The sequence below is a fragment of the Pristiophorus japonicus genome, chromosome 11, assembly GCF_044704955.1.
Source record: "Pristiophorus japonicus isolate sPriJap1 chromosome 11, sPriJap1.hap1, whole genome shotgun sequence".
NCBI lineage: Eukaryota > Metazoa > Chordata > Chondrichthyes > Pristiophoridae > Pristiophorus > Pristiophorus japonicus.
The window spans coordinates 181,264,869-181,281,618 of NC_091987.1; the positions used below are offsets into that span (position 1 = coordinate 181,264,869).

General features: G+C 46.3%; 1 protein-coding gene across 1 annotated transcript in view; it reads right to left on the reverse strand.

The window, feature by feature from the left end:
* The window catches only part of robo3 (roundabout, axon guidance receptor, homolog 3 (Drosophila)), a 332,776-nt gene that overhangs the window by 17,754 nt on the left and 298,272 nt on the right, over nucleotides 1–16,750 (reverse strand). The window contains exons 23-27 of the mRNA XM_070892823.1: nucleotides 15,355–15,490; nucleotides 14,330–14,572; nucleotides 12,044–12,231; nucleotides 9,218–9,337; nucleotides 1,531–1,731 (exon numbers count right to left, since the gene is read on the reverse strand). Coding sequence (XP_070748924.1) covers nucleotides 1,531–1,731; nucleotides 9,218–9,337; nucleotides 12,044–12,231; nucleotides 14,330–14,572; nucleotides 15,355–15,490 — 888 coding nt within the window. The remainder of the gene's footprint in view (nucleotides 1–1,530; nucleotides 1,732–9,217; nucleotides 9,338–12,043; nucleotides 12,232–14,329; nucleotides 14,573–15,354; nucleotides 15,491–16,750) is intronic.

The window sequence follows — 16,750 nt, forward strand, 5'->3', positions numbered from 1 at the left end:
ACTAAAGTATCAGTCTAACTTATGTGCTCAAGTCTCTAGTGTGGGACTTGAACCTACAACCTTCTAATTAAGAAGCAAGTGTGCAACTACTGAGCGACAGCTGACACCTAATGGGGACACCTAATCCACACCCACAATGCAACAAGTGACTACCCAATGCTCAGACCATAGGTACAACTTACAGGCCTCACCTCAGACTTGGAAATCCACATAGCGGGAGGAATCAGAAACATTTCTACAAACAACAATGATAATTTTTTTTTAAATCTACCTTTTGTTATTCTAGTTCAAGAGCAGATGTGCCAAAAAGTGGCAGAGGGGCATGTTGTCCGGATTTGCATGCACACTGCCACATGGCTTGAAAGGAACAAACATTTTTTCCCTACCTAATGATCTGCTGATGGGTGGCCTAAGGTACGTCAGGTACTGGCCACCCTCAGATGTCTCCTCCAAGTGGCCATTCTTTAAGTGAGTGTCAGCGGGCTATTTGACTGGACGGCGGGAAAGGGTGTCACAGTCAAACCTGGTCCTATCCTCACCAGAGGTGCTCTCTCCAGCCGGGATCGCTGGATAATGATCAGGAGTGGGAGGTCTGGCTGAGTTTTTCCCTGCTGAGCTCAGAGCTGCTGAGGTCAAGTTGAGATTCCGCTGCCCGAGTTCAGATCTGGATGAAAGCTGTCTCCCCCAGGCCGTGTCTTTACTAGCCGAGTTGTAGGGGAGATCGGAACACTTCTTTAAATAACAATAAGAGGAATTTTGGATAGAATGGGTAGTTGGTGAGATATCCCATAGGTTGCTCAGATGATTCGATCTGTTGCCAGGCAGAGAATTGGTACCACAGGGCTTGGGTTTCCCAAAGCACAAGACTATTTGACCGTGACTATCTAAACTGCAGCTAAGAGAGAGCGGGACCGGTTCCTGGCTGGGTTGAAGATCGCAGCACACAAGAGGTAGGTGCTAACTAATACAGTGGTCAGTGTGGTCTCCTGGACTAATTTCGATCGCCTAGAGGGATCAGAGAGGAATTTTCCAAATCCCCCACCGCCTCCCACCCCCCCCTCCCCCAATTGGCCTTGGGTTTTTGATCGGGATTTGTGCTTCTCCCAAGAGGGTGGTGTGGGTCTGGAACTCACTGCCTAAAAGGGTGGTAGAGGCAGAAACCCTCATCACATTTAAAAAGTACTTGGATGTGCACTTGAAGAGCCATAACCTACAGGGCTACGGACCTAGTGCTGGAAGGTGGGAGTAGAGTGGGTAACTCTTTTTCGACTGGCACGGACACGATGGGCCAAATGGCTTCTTTCTATGATTTTATTCTATGACATGAGAACCAAGGGGTCAGGCAGGCATCGCAATCATATGGGACAGTCCAGATGGTCTTTCCCTGTTCGATACTTTTGAAGAAAAGCGGACTTCGGCTCTGGAGCACTTTATCAAATCGGACAAAAAAATTACAGATTAGAATAGAGCTCTGTTAAATGTAAAGTCAAATTGAGGTCCTCCACTGTCCCAAGTGTCTCTTCCTCTCACCATTTTTGTGTCGTGATGATGCTGCTCTATTGTGAGAATGCGCACTCTCTGTTCGCTGATCGGCTGATGGCCTCCTCTCTATGGACGAACCACTTCCGTCATGGTCGAGCGAGGTGAGGCTGCTCTCCAATCCAGTGGGCTGTAAGTAAGGTGTCTCCACAACTCCATCAGCTGGGGGAGGTTCGGGCGGTGGTGGCAGGTCTGTCCAAGGCAGAGATAGAGTGAGTCAACAAAAGCTGGTAAAGTCAGCGTCCTTGCAGCACCCCTGGGTTAGAGAGAGGCGATAGATCAGGCAGGGTTTCTGCTCCTGATTGCTAACCGCTGACTCTTGCTGGAGAGTGCGCATGTGTGAACATCATAAGAAGAGTCAGGATGAGAAAAAGGTCATTCGGCCTATGGACGCCCCATCCCTCCAGTTGTCTAACTCACCAGCCTGGCATCCAAATTACACATCGAGTGAGTATCAGGATCATGCTCGATGCCACCTCATCGGTGAATAGCTTGCTTGCACTCACTGTCTAGGGTCATATAGAGTGAAGCATGGTGCTTGGGCAAGGTGCCAGAATTGGAGGTTTTTAATTCTTTCAGGTCTGTTTTTGGGCCTGAAATGTGTGCCACACCCCAACAGGGAGGCTCAAGGCCGGCCAAAAATTAAGCCTTATTAATGTTACATACAAACATAAAAACATAGAAAATAGGTGCAGGAGTGGGCCATTCGGCCCCTCGAGCCTGCACCACCATTCAATAAGATCATAGCCGATCATTCCTTCAGTACCCCTTTCCTGCTTTCTCTCCATACCTCTTGATCCCCTTAGCCGTAAGGGCCATATCTAACTCCCTCTTGAATATATCCAATGAACTGGCATCAACAACTCTCTGCGGCAGGGAATTCCACAGGTTAACAACTCTCTGAGTGAAGAAGTTTCTCCTCATCTCAGTCCTAAATGGCCTGCCCCTTATCCTAAGACTGTGTCCCCTGGTTCTGGACTTCCCCAACATCGGGAACATTCTTCCCGCATCTAACCTGTCCAGTCCCATCAGAATCTTATATGTTTCTATGAGATCCCCTCTCATCCTTCTAAACTCCAGAGTATAAAGGCCCAGTTGATCCAGTCGCTCCTCATATGTCAGTACTGCCATCCCTGGAATCAGTCTGGTGAACCTTCGCTGCACTCCCTCAATAGCAAGAACGTCCTTCCTCAGATTAGGAGACCAAAACTGAACACAATATTCCAGGTGGGGCCTCACCAAGACCCTGTACAGCTGCAGTAAGACTTCCCTGCTCCTATACTCAAATCCCCTTGCTATGAAGGCCAACATGCCATTTGCCTTCTTCGCCACCTGCTGTACCTGCATGCCAACTTTCAATGACTGATGTACCATGACACCCAGGTCTCGTTGCACCTCCGCTTTTCCTAATCTGCCGTCATTCAGATAATATTCTGCCTCCGTGTTTTTGCCCCCAAAGTGGATAACCTCACATTTATCCACATTATACTGCATCTGCCAGTATTTGACCATTCGCCTAATCTGTCCAAGTCACCCTGCAGCCTCTTAGCATCCTCCTCACAGCTCACACCTCCACCCAGTTTAGTGTGATCTGCAAACTTGGAGATATTACACTTAATTCCATCATCTAAATCATTAATGTATATTGTAAAGAGCTGGGGTCCCAGCACCGAGCCCTGTGCCACTCCACTAGTCACTGTCTGCCATTCTGAAAAGGACCCGTTTATCCCGACTCTCTGCTTCCTGTCTGCCAGCCAGTTCTCTATCCACATCAATACATTACCCCCAATACCATGTGCTTTGATTTTGCACACCAAACTCTCGTGTGGGATCTTGTCAAAAGCCTTCTGAAAGTCCAAATACAGCACATCCACTGGTTCTCCCTTGTCCACTCTACTAGTTACATCCTCAAAAAAATTCCAGAAGATTTGTCAAGCATGATTTCCCTTTCATAAATCCATTTCATAATTCCCTTTCATAAATCCTATCACTGCTTTCCAAATGCGCTATTTCATCCTTAATGATTAATTCCAACATTTTCCCCACTACTGATGTCAGGCTAACCGGTCTATAATTACCTGTTTTCTCTCTCCCTCCTTTTTTAAAAAGTGATGTTGCATTAGCAACCCTCCAGTCCATAGGAACTGATCCAGAGTCGATAGACTGCTGAAAAATTACCACCAATGCATCCATTATTTCGAGGGCCACTTCCTTAAGTACTCTGGATTGTAGACTATCAGGCCCTGGGAATTTATCAGCCTTCAATCCTGTCAATTTCCCTAACACAATTTCCCGCCTAATAAGGATATTCTTCAGTTCCTCCTGCTCACTAGACCCTCGGTCCCCTAGTACATCCGGAAGGTTATTTGTGTCTTCCTTTGTGAAGACAGAACCAAAGTATCTATTCAATTGTTCTGCCAATTCTTTGTTCCCCTTAATAAATGCATCTGAATCGACTACAAGGGACCGACGTTTGTCTTCACTAATCTTTTTCTCTTCACATATCTATAGAAGCTTTTGCAGTCATTTTTTATGTTTCCAGCAAGCTTCCTCTCGTACTCTATTTTCCCCCTCTTAATTAAACCCTTTGTCCTCCTCTGCTGAATCCTAAATTTTTCCCAATCCTCTGGTTTGCTGCTTTTTCTGGCTAATTTGTATGCCTCTTCCTTGGATTTAATGCTATCCTTAATTTCCCTTAATTAGCCACGGTTGAGCCATCTTCCCCATTTTATTTTTACTCCAGACAGTGATGTACAATTGTTGAAGTTCGTCCATACGATCTTTAAAGGTTTGCCATTGCCTATCCACCGTCAACCCTTTAAGTATCATTTGCCAGTCTAATTTCGCCAATTCGCGCCTCATACCGTCAAAGTTACCTTTCCTTAAGTTCAGGACCCTAGTTTCTGATTTAACTTTGTCACTCTCCATCTTAATAAAGAATTCTACCATATTATGGTCACTCTTCCCCAATGGGCCTCGCACAACAAGCTTGCTAATTAGTCCCTTCTCATTACACATCACCCAGTCTAGGTTGGTTCCTCAACATATTGGTCTAGAAAACCATCCCTAATACACTCCAGGAAATCCTCCACTACATTGCTACCAGTCAGATTAGCCCAATCAGTATGTAGATTAAAGTCACCCATGATTACTGCTGTACCTCTATTGCATACATCCCTGATTTCTTGTTTGATGCTGTCCTCAACCTTACTACTACTATTTGGTGGCCTGTACACAACTCCCACTAGCGTTTTCTGCCCTTTGGTATTCTGTAGCTCCTCCCCCATACCGATTCCACATCATCCAAGCTAATGTCCTTCCTTACAATTGCATTAATTTCCTCTTTAACCAGCAACACCACCACGCCTCCTTTTCCTTTCTGTCTATCCTTCCTAAATGCTGAATAACCTTGGATGTTGAGTTCCCAGCCTTGGTCACCCTGGAGCCATGTCTCCGTGATGCCAATCACATCGTATCCGTTAACTGCTATCTGCGCAGTTAATTCGTCCACCTTGTTCCGAATACTCCTCGCATTGAGGCACAGAGCCTTCAGGCTTGTCTTTTTAACACACTTTGACCCTTTAGAATTTTGCTGTAAAGTGGCCCTTTTTGTTTTTTGCCTTAGGTTTCTCTGCCCTCCACTTTTACTTTTCTCCTTTCTATCTTTTGCTTCTGTCTCCATTTTGTTTCCCTCTGTCTCCCTGCATAGGTTCCCATCCCCCTGCCATATTAGTTTAACTCCTCCCAAACAGCACTAGCAAACACTCCCCCTAGAACATTGGTTCTGGTCCTGCCCAGGTGCAGACCCTCCGGTTTGTACTGGTCCCACCTTCCCCAGAACCGGTTCCAATGCCCCAGGAATTTGAATCCCTCCCTGCTGCACCACTGCTCAAGCCACGTATTCACCTGAGCTATCCTGCGATTCCTACTCTGACTAGCACGTGGCACTGGTAGCAATCCTGAGATTACTACTTTTGAGGGCGAGTTGCTAATGTTAATGGGGCGAGTTGCCTCTACATGTCACGCAGCTCCCTGTGTGTAGAAAATGAGAATTGTGCCACTTGCCCCGCTGGCAACATCTCACAGGTAAATCCCTGGGGTGGGCAGTGGGTGGAGCAGCAACAGGGCAGGAGGTGATCGGTATATTGTGGAGCTGAGGGAGCATGCTTGCTCCTTCTGGTGTCACAGGAACGTTTTAAAAACAGTGGAAGGATAATTGCGGTCAGAGGCATCCTGTGGGCGAATGCCTCCGACCGAAAATACCTGGTGGGCCCGGAGGAATGTAGGATTGCACTCAGAGGCCTAGTTTCGCAGTCCAGCGTACGGGAACATGTCTTCCAGGATCGTATGCGTATCCTGGAATCACTTGGGCCTGCACCACCAATCACTATGTAGTAGTCTCATTCATAGTAATGGGAGCTCTGAGCTTAATATAAAAATAAGTCATAACATTTAATTTTTCTATGTCTTAAACTCTTACACTGGTAAAAGCAAATAGCCCGAATCTCTGCCCCGCGGATGTCCTTCCTGCAGGGATGCATGCAATCGGTCAAAAGACATTTTGACAGATTGCAAAAGCTGGTTCTTGATGCATGCACATTGCGCGCCGAGAACCAGCATTTGCGAGGCCTCTTCGGGTGCGTGTGCACATCGTATGCACCCGGCGAGCCCGCAATTTCCGGCTCAGTTTTTTAAGAAGAAACAAATTTTTTTGGTGCCACAGCGACAGTTTCAGAACCCTGAGCAGTGCTGGCCCAGATTCTACTCTGCTCAATCCAAACCAGTTTCAGCAAGCAGGGCCTCAAAACAGTTGCTGGGACCCTGATATGCAAGGGGCCTACTGCCTGTTTTAGGCGGCCAGCCTCGATGCCAACAAACCTGCCTTTACCAACATGACGGCACCCATAATGTAGGTACACATCGGGCAGAGATGATTTTCACCCCCCCCCCCCCCCAACATTGGTCCTTTTTGGCCCCCTTTTTCTGCGGGAAAAGAGATGCAATGAGGACGAATTTCTACCCCCTCTGCTAGTGTCTGTGAAACCACAATCCCAACGGAGCCAGGAGGGGTGAAACTAGAAGGGCCAAAAGAGAAAACTGGCTGAACCATTTAATCCAAATTGGCCCAAAATATTAGTTAGGTGCCCTGCTCCAGGACACAAATTTACTGCTTCTGAATTTCTGTTACCCTATGGCAATGATTAAACTACCTGGAGAATCTGTCAAGCTTTCCATTACTATGTCCACAGTTATAATGCAAACTTCCTATGTAAACATGTCATGTTGTAATTACACCCTCTCACCAGCGGTGGAACTAGAGTGCTTGCGTTGTATCTGCCAACTCATTAGCCCATATTGCAGAGAAAGTCCTATGCTCCTTCTAATAATACATCTTTGCTTCCCAAATTTACTATTTAATCTTTAAATAATATCATGACTACGGTCAGTGCATGCGGAGTCGGGATATGGAATGGATAGCAAGCTGGTAACAAAACAGAAAACAGCGAGTAGGAGGTTAAGGGTAGATGCACAGACCTGACAATAGGTGGAAAGTGATGTTCCACTGAGATTGCTGCTGGGACCAGTGTTGCTTACTATTTACACAATAGATGTGGACTCGGAAATCAGAAGTACTGTTTCAAAATTTGCCGATGACACCAATAAATACATGAATAAACTTGCAGAATGGGCATGTAATTGTCAAATGAATCTCAGTATAGATAAGTATGAGATAGTGCATTTTGGAAGGAAGAATAAGGGGGCCACATATTCTTTGGAAAACAAGAGGAGCAGAGGGATCTGGGGGTACAGATACACAAATCACTAAAAGTAGTGCCACAGATTAATAAGGCCATAAAATAGCAAGCAAAGCATTAGAGTTCATTTTAGAGGATTAGAATTAAAAAGTTATGTTAATGCTGTCTAGAACCTTGCTTAGACCACACCTGGAGCACTGTGCACAGTTGTGACCTACCCCCGGAAATCGGAGCGGTCCCGGCCTGCAAGACTATCAGCAGGCCAGGGCCATCAGAGGGAGCAACGTGCGGTGGTATACCACTGCAGGAGGGCGACGGCTGCAAGCCAGGCCGCTGATTGCAGTGCGGGCAGGCACAGCAGAAGGGGCGAAGGAGCGGAAAGAGTTTGCAGAAGGAAGTGACCAGGGCCCAGGAGAGGCGTGAGTCTGGGGTCCAGAAGGGGCGAGGGCCCAGGGGCAGCACGGTCCCGCCCACACTGCTATATGTATGCGCGCTCGGTCCGTGCAGCAGAGCAGGTCTCCAGTCGTCTTGGGTAATCCTTGCCACTGGACCAAGACCTAGCTCTATCAAGCCCGTGTGGTGGCTGGTGTGAAACGGCCACCACACGTTAAAAAAATTCACGCGCAGGCATCTTCCACCCTCCAAGATGTAGTTCGGGATCTGGAATATTAGGTCCTTCATTGAAACACCTGTGAACTCATTCCTTTTTGACGTGGAAGCAAGTCATCCTCGTTTCGAGGGGCTGCCTATGATGATAAGAAGGATATAGAGGCACTGGAGAAGGTGCAAAAAAGATTTACAAGGATGATACCAGAACTGAGAGTTTACAACTTTCAGGAAAGACTGAGCAGGCTATCTTCTTTTTCTACAGAAAAGAGAAAGCTGAGGGATGGCCTGATCGAGGTCTTTAAAATAATGAAAGGGTTTGAAAGGGTCGAAGTAGAGAAAAACAGAGTTAACATTTTGGGTCTGTGACCTTTCATTAGAACTGATGAAGGGTCACAGACCTGAAACGTTAACTCTGTTTCTCTCCACAGATGCTGCCCAACCCGTTGAGATTTCCAGCATTTTCTGTTTTTATTTCAGATTCTAGCATGATGTAGAGAAGATGTTTCCACTTATGCAGGAGACCCAAGCTCCGGGCCATGAATATAAGATAGTCACCAATAAATCCAAGAAGGAATTCAGGAGAGTCTTCTTTACCCAGAGAGTGTTTAGAATGTGGAACTTGCTACCACAGCGAGTAGTTGAGGCGAATAGCATTGATGCATTTAAGCGGAGGCTAGATAAGCACAAAGAGAGAAAGGAATAGAAGGTTATGCTGATAGGTAGATGAAGAGGGGTGGGAACGTCAGCACGGACCAGTTGGGCCGAATGGCCTGTTTCTCTGCTTTAAATTCTATGTAATATAAAAATACTGACAGAATCTACAGGTGAAATTTTCAACTTTGGCATGAGTGTAAAATGAATGGTAGCTGGACAGCTGCCCATTATAAACCCCATCCAAAGTAAATGGAAAGGTAAATTTACTGTATAAACGGGCGGTGACCATCGTTGCCTGATTTACACCCCACTGAAGCTGAAGGTTCCACCCTATGACTTCAAAATGAAGGCTGAACTACATCTGTGAGCCCTGGTCCAGTTGACCCCTGCCCTCTAATCCCGCTCCATCTGAACATTCTACTTGGTCTTGATTCCTATGTGCAACGTGACTGGGATTTTAAAATGTTAAACCAGGTTGCATCGGGAGTAATGAAAGATGGTTGTTAGTAAGCGGGAGGGCTCCCTCATTCCAGTAAGTCACTCCGGCGTGTGAGGATAAAAGTCCATTTGGAATGTGGAAGGAGAAAATTTGCCCTCATTTTAGTTAGTTCAGAGAGGATTTTTGTCATTCCAAACTCGAAGCTTGGCATGGAACTCACCCCCCTGAGAGAGGTCACGGCGGTACTGGGTCGGCTTGGCTTTCTTTTTCGCCCGGGCTTTTTGGCTGGGTGGGGTGTTCACGCTGCTGGTCCCCATCACCGGGGTGTGTCTCGTCTTCCCTGCAAATCAGATAAAGGAAACGATTATGGGCAGGAAAAGTCCAACCACAGGAATGGAGGGAAAATTGGAATGGAGAGTGAGATTTTCAGGATATCTCGAACGTTGCAGATTAAAACTGCTTCCCTGGAAGTTGCAGGCTGGATTCTGCAAGCATTTTATCCCCCAAAGGGCATTAAGTCATACTGTGCCGTACTGAGTATAACCCCAGGAGCCCCGTTCGGTCAGGATCCTTTCCCCTTTCTGTCCAGCCACCTCTCCTCCCGACGGCACCGACTCTCGCATTACGCTTCCATGGGCTGTAGCCTCTGGTAGTACAATCACCGGCTGTTCCCCACTTGCCACTCATGCTGCTGAGTGCCAGCGGGGCATTCAACCATGGAGGGCATTGTGGTCAAGCTTGTTCCTGTCCCCGGCCAATGCCCACATGGATACAGACAATGCATTTGAATCAGGAGCAGCATCCCTCGCTGATTTTCCCCCTTCCCGATGCCATGGAGTCTTATGGCCAATTATAGCACCCTAGTTACTGCTGTGGTTAAGGTCAGCTAACTTAGCAATGACCAGATATCCTTTCTACGCACAATAACTGTCATATGTCCCAGGGGAATGGTAGCATAGTGGTAATGTTACTAGGCTTGTAATCCAAAGGCCTGGACTAATGATCCAAAGACAGAAGTTCAAATCCCACCATGGCAGCTGGGGAATTTAAATTCATATAATCAGATAAATTCAGAATAAAGGTTAATGTCAGTAATGGTGACCATGAAACTACTGGATTGTCATAAAAACCCATCTGGTTCACTAATGTCCTTCAGGGAAGGAAATCTGCAGCCCTTACCCGAACTGGCCGATATGTGACTCCAGATCCACAGCAATGTGGTTGACCTGTAAATGGCTGAGCATGCCACTCAAGCACAATTAGGGACAGGCAATAAATGCTGGCCCTGCCAGTGATGCCCACATCCCATGAACAAATTTAAAAAAAATTCCACTTACCTAAAGTATATTAAATGCCTATTTCAGATGTAGCATTTAAATAATGCCACTTAATGCCAAAATAATGAAGTATGTATCAATAAGTCATTGTGTAGCTTTCTAGTCTATCCTCACGCTGGATTCCTTTACACATTTTCAGTTCTATGTTTCCTTTTTGAGGAGGGGGGGTGGGGGGGTTGAAGACATTTCACTGCAGCATGTTGAATTGGAAACTTGTTTGCACATCGAGAAAGAGCTACACATGGCGCCCTGATCACAAGGCTGTCGATCCTAACAGCGATGCTGAATCTGATCTGCAACATCACTATGTCTTGAAATCTCAACTTGTGTTATATTTCACGTTAGTTTCCAACACACTGCCAATTGCACGCACCTCGTTATAACACGCAAAGTACCTGGATCCTGAATACTGTTATAACGTCGGAATCTGGAACGTTCTACCTCACATGGTGGTGGAAGCTGAATCCAAGAATTATTTTAAAAGGGAGTTGGACAGGTACTTGAGGATGCGGGACTTACAGGGATATGGGTAAAGAGCAGGGAATGTGAGATTATGGACATTTGGTCCTTCAAAGAGCTAGCACAGGCACGATGGGCCGAATAACTCCCTTCTGTGCTGTACTGTACGTTTCTATGATTCTATGAATGAGATTCGAGTGCGCGTCAAAGAATGCCCAGGATTCGGTTTTGTAACACTGGTAGGGAATGAAGATGCAGCATGGAGCATGATAAATGTTCATGAAGCCGGACGAAGGACTATTTCAATCTGCCGTTAAACCTCTTTGATGCAGTTTTTTAATGTAAGCACATGACCTAGTGGACTCCCTCGGCTGCTCAGTGAGTAAATGTAGTCTGTGATGCAGTACCGAGCCAAATAGGCCAGGAAGGTCTTGCTTTGATGTTAGGTGCTTCAATTAGTTTCAGGAATCCCAAACTATGGAGGGAGAAAAATATCAAGCTGAATGCCTGCTATCAACGAAACCTCCCTGCCACCCCCACCCCCTCCTCCCCCCCCCCACCATTGCGCCCATAGGAAAGTGTGGGTGCTAGGTGAGGATAGAATCTGGCTTAACTGTGGTGCCTTCCATTGCAGAATAGTTTGCCAACTATCACTATCTAGGCTCACACAATGACCATTGGAGTAATGTCATGCAGCAAGGCTGTTGACCATGGAAACATGCTCCAAGGCGAGGCACATCATCTTCCGGAGAGGAGGGGACCAGAAATGGAAAATAGAAAGACTTATTTCAACTTTGTCCATAAGTACCGATCTGCAATTGAGCATCTGGGGAGTAGGGGGGCGGGATTCAGTTTTCAAACTGATAGAACTCATGACTTCCGCTGGCAGAAAGCTGGTCACATTGTGCATTAGCCACCATCTCTATACAATACTTAGAATGTGTGGTCACATTGAGTGCGGTGGAACACTACATTTTAAAGCTTTGATATAAAATAGGATTTCAGGTATTCTCCAACATTGATTGCTCAAAGTGGTTACATTCAATCGGTGTAACTTAATATAGTAGAATACAACTAGTGTTAAACATCTGTTACACAAACATCTGGTGAACTACTGCTAAATGCACATCTGTGAAACATCTGTTAAACAGATGCTTTCATTGCATTTAAGCACTTGGCCATTTTTGCAGACTTTTACTGAGGTAAAGTTGCTCCCTTTCCCCTGTCCATGGCTGAGTGCCGTGCCTCACCTGCTCCAGGTACGTTGACGTTCTCGGTGCTAATTGCCGGTGTCTGGCTCAGGTTGCGTTTGTGCCCGTGCCGGTGTGGGCCAGCGGATTCCGCGGCAGCATCCTCGTTCCCGTTCACGTTTGGGTTGCTCTGCGACAGTGGAGGGGTCGGGGGCCTGGGCAGGGGGACTGGTCCCACCGGGAGTCGCCTGAAACAGGAGCATAACTTGTATTAGGAAAAGGCAATCTTTCAAACACTGAGGTCCCACCCTCCCCGCTCAATGGGTAAATGCAGCAGATGTGCAAACAGGTCTGGCTCACCCTGGCCCCTGTCATTTTACAGTGGTCCTCTGCCAGCGATATGGCAAGAGACTGACACAATACCACCACCCCCTCCCACAACGATTATTGAGGCCTATAGAATCATACAATCATACAGCACAGGAATCCGTTCAGCCCAACATCCCTATGTTGGCTTTGGAAGAGATACCCAGTTACTCCTACTTCCCCTGCTCATTCCCATAGACCTACCACTTCTTCCCCCTCAAGTATGCATCCAATTCGCTTCTGAAAGTTAGAATTGGATCTGATTCCTCCACCCTTTCTGGCAGTGCATTCCAAATCATAACAACTCGCTGTGTAAAAATAAAATCTTCTCATCCCCTGGTTCTTGTTCCAATTATTTTAAATCTGTGTTCTCTGGTTACCGACCTTTGTGTTTCAGTTTCTCCTTATTTACTCATGATTTAGAACATCTCTATTAATTCTCCTCTTTAATCTTCTCTGCTCTTTCAGCGCAGAATTTATTCAAATAAAACCATTTGATTGGTTCATGATTGAGTACCAATAGCCAATGGAATGAGTTGAAGACCACTATTCAAATATCTGAAGCAGCTGTACAGGAATTCTTAAAGGGACCTGTATCTGTTCTTAAAAGGACTAGCCATCATAGAAACATAAGAAAATAGGTGAAGGAATAGGCCATTCGGCCCTTCGAGCCTGCACCACCATTCAATAAGATCATGGCTGATCATGCAACTTCAGTACCCCACTCCTGACTTCTCTCCATACCTCTTGATCTCCACTAGGTCCTGTGCTTATATTCAAAACTGCATCAAAGAGGTTTGCTGGCAGATTGAAGTAGTCCTTCATCCTGCTTCATTTAGTGTGCTCCATGCTGCATCTTCATTCCCTACCAGTGTTACAAAACCGAATCCTGGGCATTCTTTGACGTGCACTCGAATTTCATTCATGTAGTAACATGAACATTTGGTTCTGGAGCAGAGAAGCATGAGTTTCTGACTGAACCACTCATTTAGTGTCCCTCCTATAAGGAAGGTGGCTGAACTGAACAGGCTCTCCCATAATGGCTGAGGTCATGAATCACAATAGTGAGCTCAGCCTTTACCACTCACTGAAGCACTGCTACACAGCATCCTTTTCATGTCCGTCCTTTGTCAGTGACAGCTCTGAAGTTTATTGTGATGTTTTGCAGCTATCAAGGTGAGTGATCAGCACTGGGACATAAAGCAGCTTTCTACATTTTATACTTTGACATTTTAGACACTTTCTTTGTGGGACCACAAGGATGGCAGTGTTATAAGTAAAAGGCCCACCAGCACCTTCTCAGAACAAGTAGAGATGGCAAAAACTGATGACCACAGACATCGTAAAATGTCCCAAGGTGCTTCACAGGAGCATTTTCAGACAACATTTGACACAGTCACATAAAGAGAAATTAGAACAGGTGACCAAAAGTTTGGCTAGGTTTTAAGGAGCAACTTAAAGGAGGAGAAAGAGGTAGAGAGGCAGAGAGGTTTAGGGAGGGAATTCCAGACTTTAGGGTCTAGGCATCTGAAGGCACAGCCACCAATGATGGAACAATGAAAAACAGGGATGCACACAAGGTCAGAGTTGAAGGAGTGCAGAGATATAAATGGACAAGGCCATGAAGAGATTTGAACAACAACAACAACAACAACTTGTATTTATATAGCGCCTTTAACGTATTAAAACATCCCAAGGCGCTTCACAGCTGTGTTTTAAGACAAAACAAATAAATTTGAAATCGAGCTACACAAGACGAAATGCTGGCAGTCAAAGAAGTAGGTTTTAAGGAGCGTCTTAAAGGAGGAAAGAGTAAAATAACAGTAAAATAACAGCATTTAATCTAGCAAACCACTTTGTGCAATAATCAGAGCTTCGTTTCTCAATCGTATTCTTTAGTTAGTTCTCTCAATTGTCACAGAGTAAGACCTTCAAAATCGCACACTGTGCGTATAGTGGCCAGCTTGTAAGCACGCTCACCGGGGTAAATGTGGAATCTCGAACTGATGCAGCCGTGGAATGTCCTCGGTCGCCCCGTGCCCCGTTGACCGCGCTTCTTCCCGAGGTGACGGTGTCAGTGTCGCTGTGGATTGCTGCCCGTATGAAGTAGCAGGGGATGATGCCTCTCCGCGGGGCGGTGGGGGCGGGCCTTCCTCCTCGCGGGCGCCTTCTACTAAGTAGGTTCTCTCAGGGAGCGGGGGGCACCACTCGTCAAGGCCGGGGCTTCAAAACAATGGCAGCAAAACTTACTCTCCAGCAAAAAACCAGAAGGGAAGCAATTCTCACTCATTCAATATTACACTGGAATCATGTGAGCCTTGCCATTGCTGAATTACAGGGGTAAGGGCAATAGTATGTCAGGGATTTCAAAGGATTGAGTCGCAGACCCTTGCCCATACCGGATTACTCAAACACACCCACCACCCCCTCACCCCCCATCCTGGACAGGCAGGAAAGAGTCGACCGAGGGATTAAAATCTTGAAAAGCAAAATCCCACCTCCAACTCGCCGTCGTGATATTAACAACGACAATACAGGTCATCGCTGAGATTCCGGCTAAAGGCAGGCGGGGGTCCGAGAAACAAAGTGAAAGACTTGCATTTATATAGCACCTTTCACGGCCTCAGGATGTCCCAAAGTGCTGTACAGCCAATGAAGTACTTTGTGAAATGTAGTCACTGTTGTAATGCCTATTTAAGATGGAAAAGATGCCTCCTGATTCCAGTGTTCGTGCTACATTCGCAGCCCAGGGAAATTTGACCCCATTCCCTTTAGGAATTACTTTCTTTTTCAGATTTCCCACACCCTCATGGCCTCTCTGATCAAGGTTACCAATGTAGCGCCAATCGGTGCCGAATTCTGGCTAGCTTTAGGTCTGCAACCCGCAGGAAACTTGGTCAAGACCCTTGATCTGGGCCTAGGGGTGAGGGCCCCCATGTTTATAGGTTTCCAGGTCCTACATTTGAGTGCATTTACAGTGAATGCTCGCATGTCGCGTTACATACCCATACTCCAGTTCCTCTTCATCCTCGTAGGAGTCGATGTCCACAGTGGGCGGAGGGGGTGGCAGCAAATCCGTCCAGTTTAGTGGTGTGGCTTTCACTGGTTTGGCATTTAATTTCTGCTTCCCAGTTTTCCCACCTGTGGGAGGGAGAACGTTGCTTAGTATATTCAGGCTCTTGCTTTCACTAATCATTGCCCGATCTGTTTCTGGCTTGTATTGGACTAGTTGCTACCTCCCAAAACCGTGACCTCTACTACCTAGAAGGACAAGGGCAGCAGGCGCATGGGAACACCACCACCTCCACGTTCTCCTCCAAGTCACACACCATCCTGACTTGGAAATATATTGCCGTTCCTTTATCGTCACTGGGTCAAAATCCTGGAACTCCCTCCCTAATAGCACTGTAGGATTAACTTCACCACACGGACTGCAGCGGTTCAAGAAGGCGGCTTCACCACAATTAGGGATGGGCAATAAATCTGGCCTTGCCAGCGACGCCCACATCCCATGAACAAAAAAAATATATGAATCCTCAGCCCCTTCGTGCCCTTCAGGTGAGACATTTAAAGGTCCATCTCCTACAATCACTGCAATTATTAAGTATTAATCATGTTGAGATATTTCAGTGACACAACAAAACACTATCTAAATGAAAGCTATATTATTTAGTAAGACCTTGTCATCATTTACAAGCTAGATGAAGGCCAATTTTCTCCCTTGCTCTTCTGCGAGTGTATATTCACACTTGGGTATAATACCCTGGGCTCTGGCAACCACCCTGCCCAGGTGACCACTCTTCATGTGGCAACAGATTATTTGACTATCGAGCATCTGATGTCCTCATCCAATGTCTACACACACTCACTCACACAGACAAACACAGACACACCCACTATATGTACACATAACACAAAGAGCATACGCACAACAGACATGGACACACATAACACACACACAACTCACAGACACAACATACATACAAACACCCATAACGCACATGCATACACACACAAACATATACATAATTAATATACACACATTGCCCCCGTAAAATTTCCCGGAGTTCTGCCTGCCTCCCATTGTTTCTCCGAGTTTCCTGGTTAGATTGATAGATTGTTGCTAGCCAAGGGTATAAAAAGATGTGGAGCGGGTGGATGGAGTTAAGGTGCAGATCAGCTATGATCTCATTGAATGGAGGAACGGGCTCGAGGGGCCGAATGGCCTCCTCCTGATCCTATGTTTCTACAGCCTGACTACGAAGCTGCATTGGCAGAAGCCAGTGGTAGGATCCTACAGCGCGTATGATTTGGGAAGTCTCAGGAGGGGCAAAAGGAAGACTAGGATTTATATAGCTCCTTTCAGAACCATTGGAGTCTCAAAGCGCTTTACACTCAATT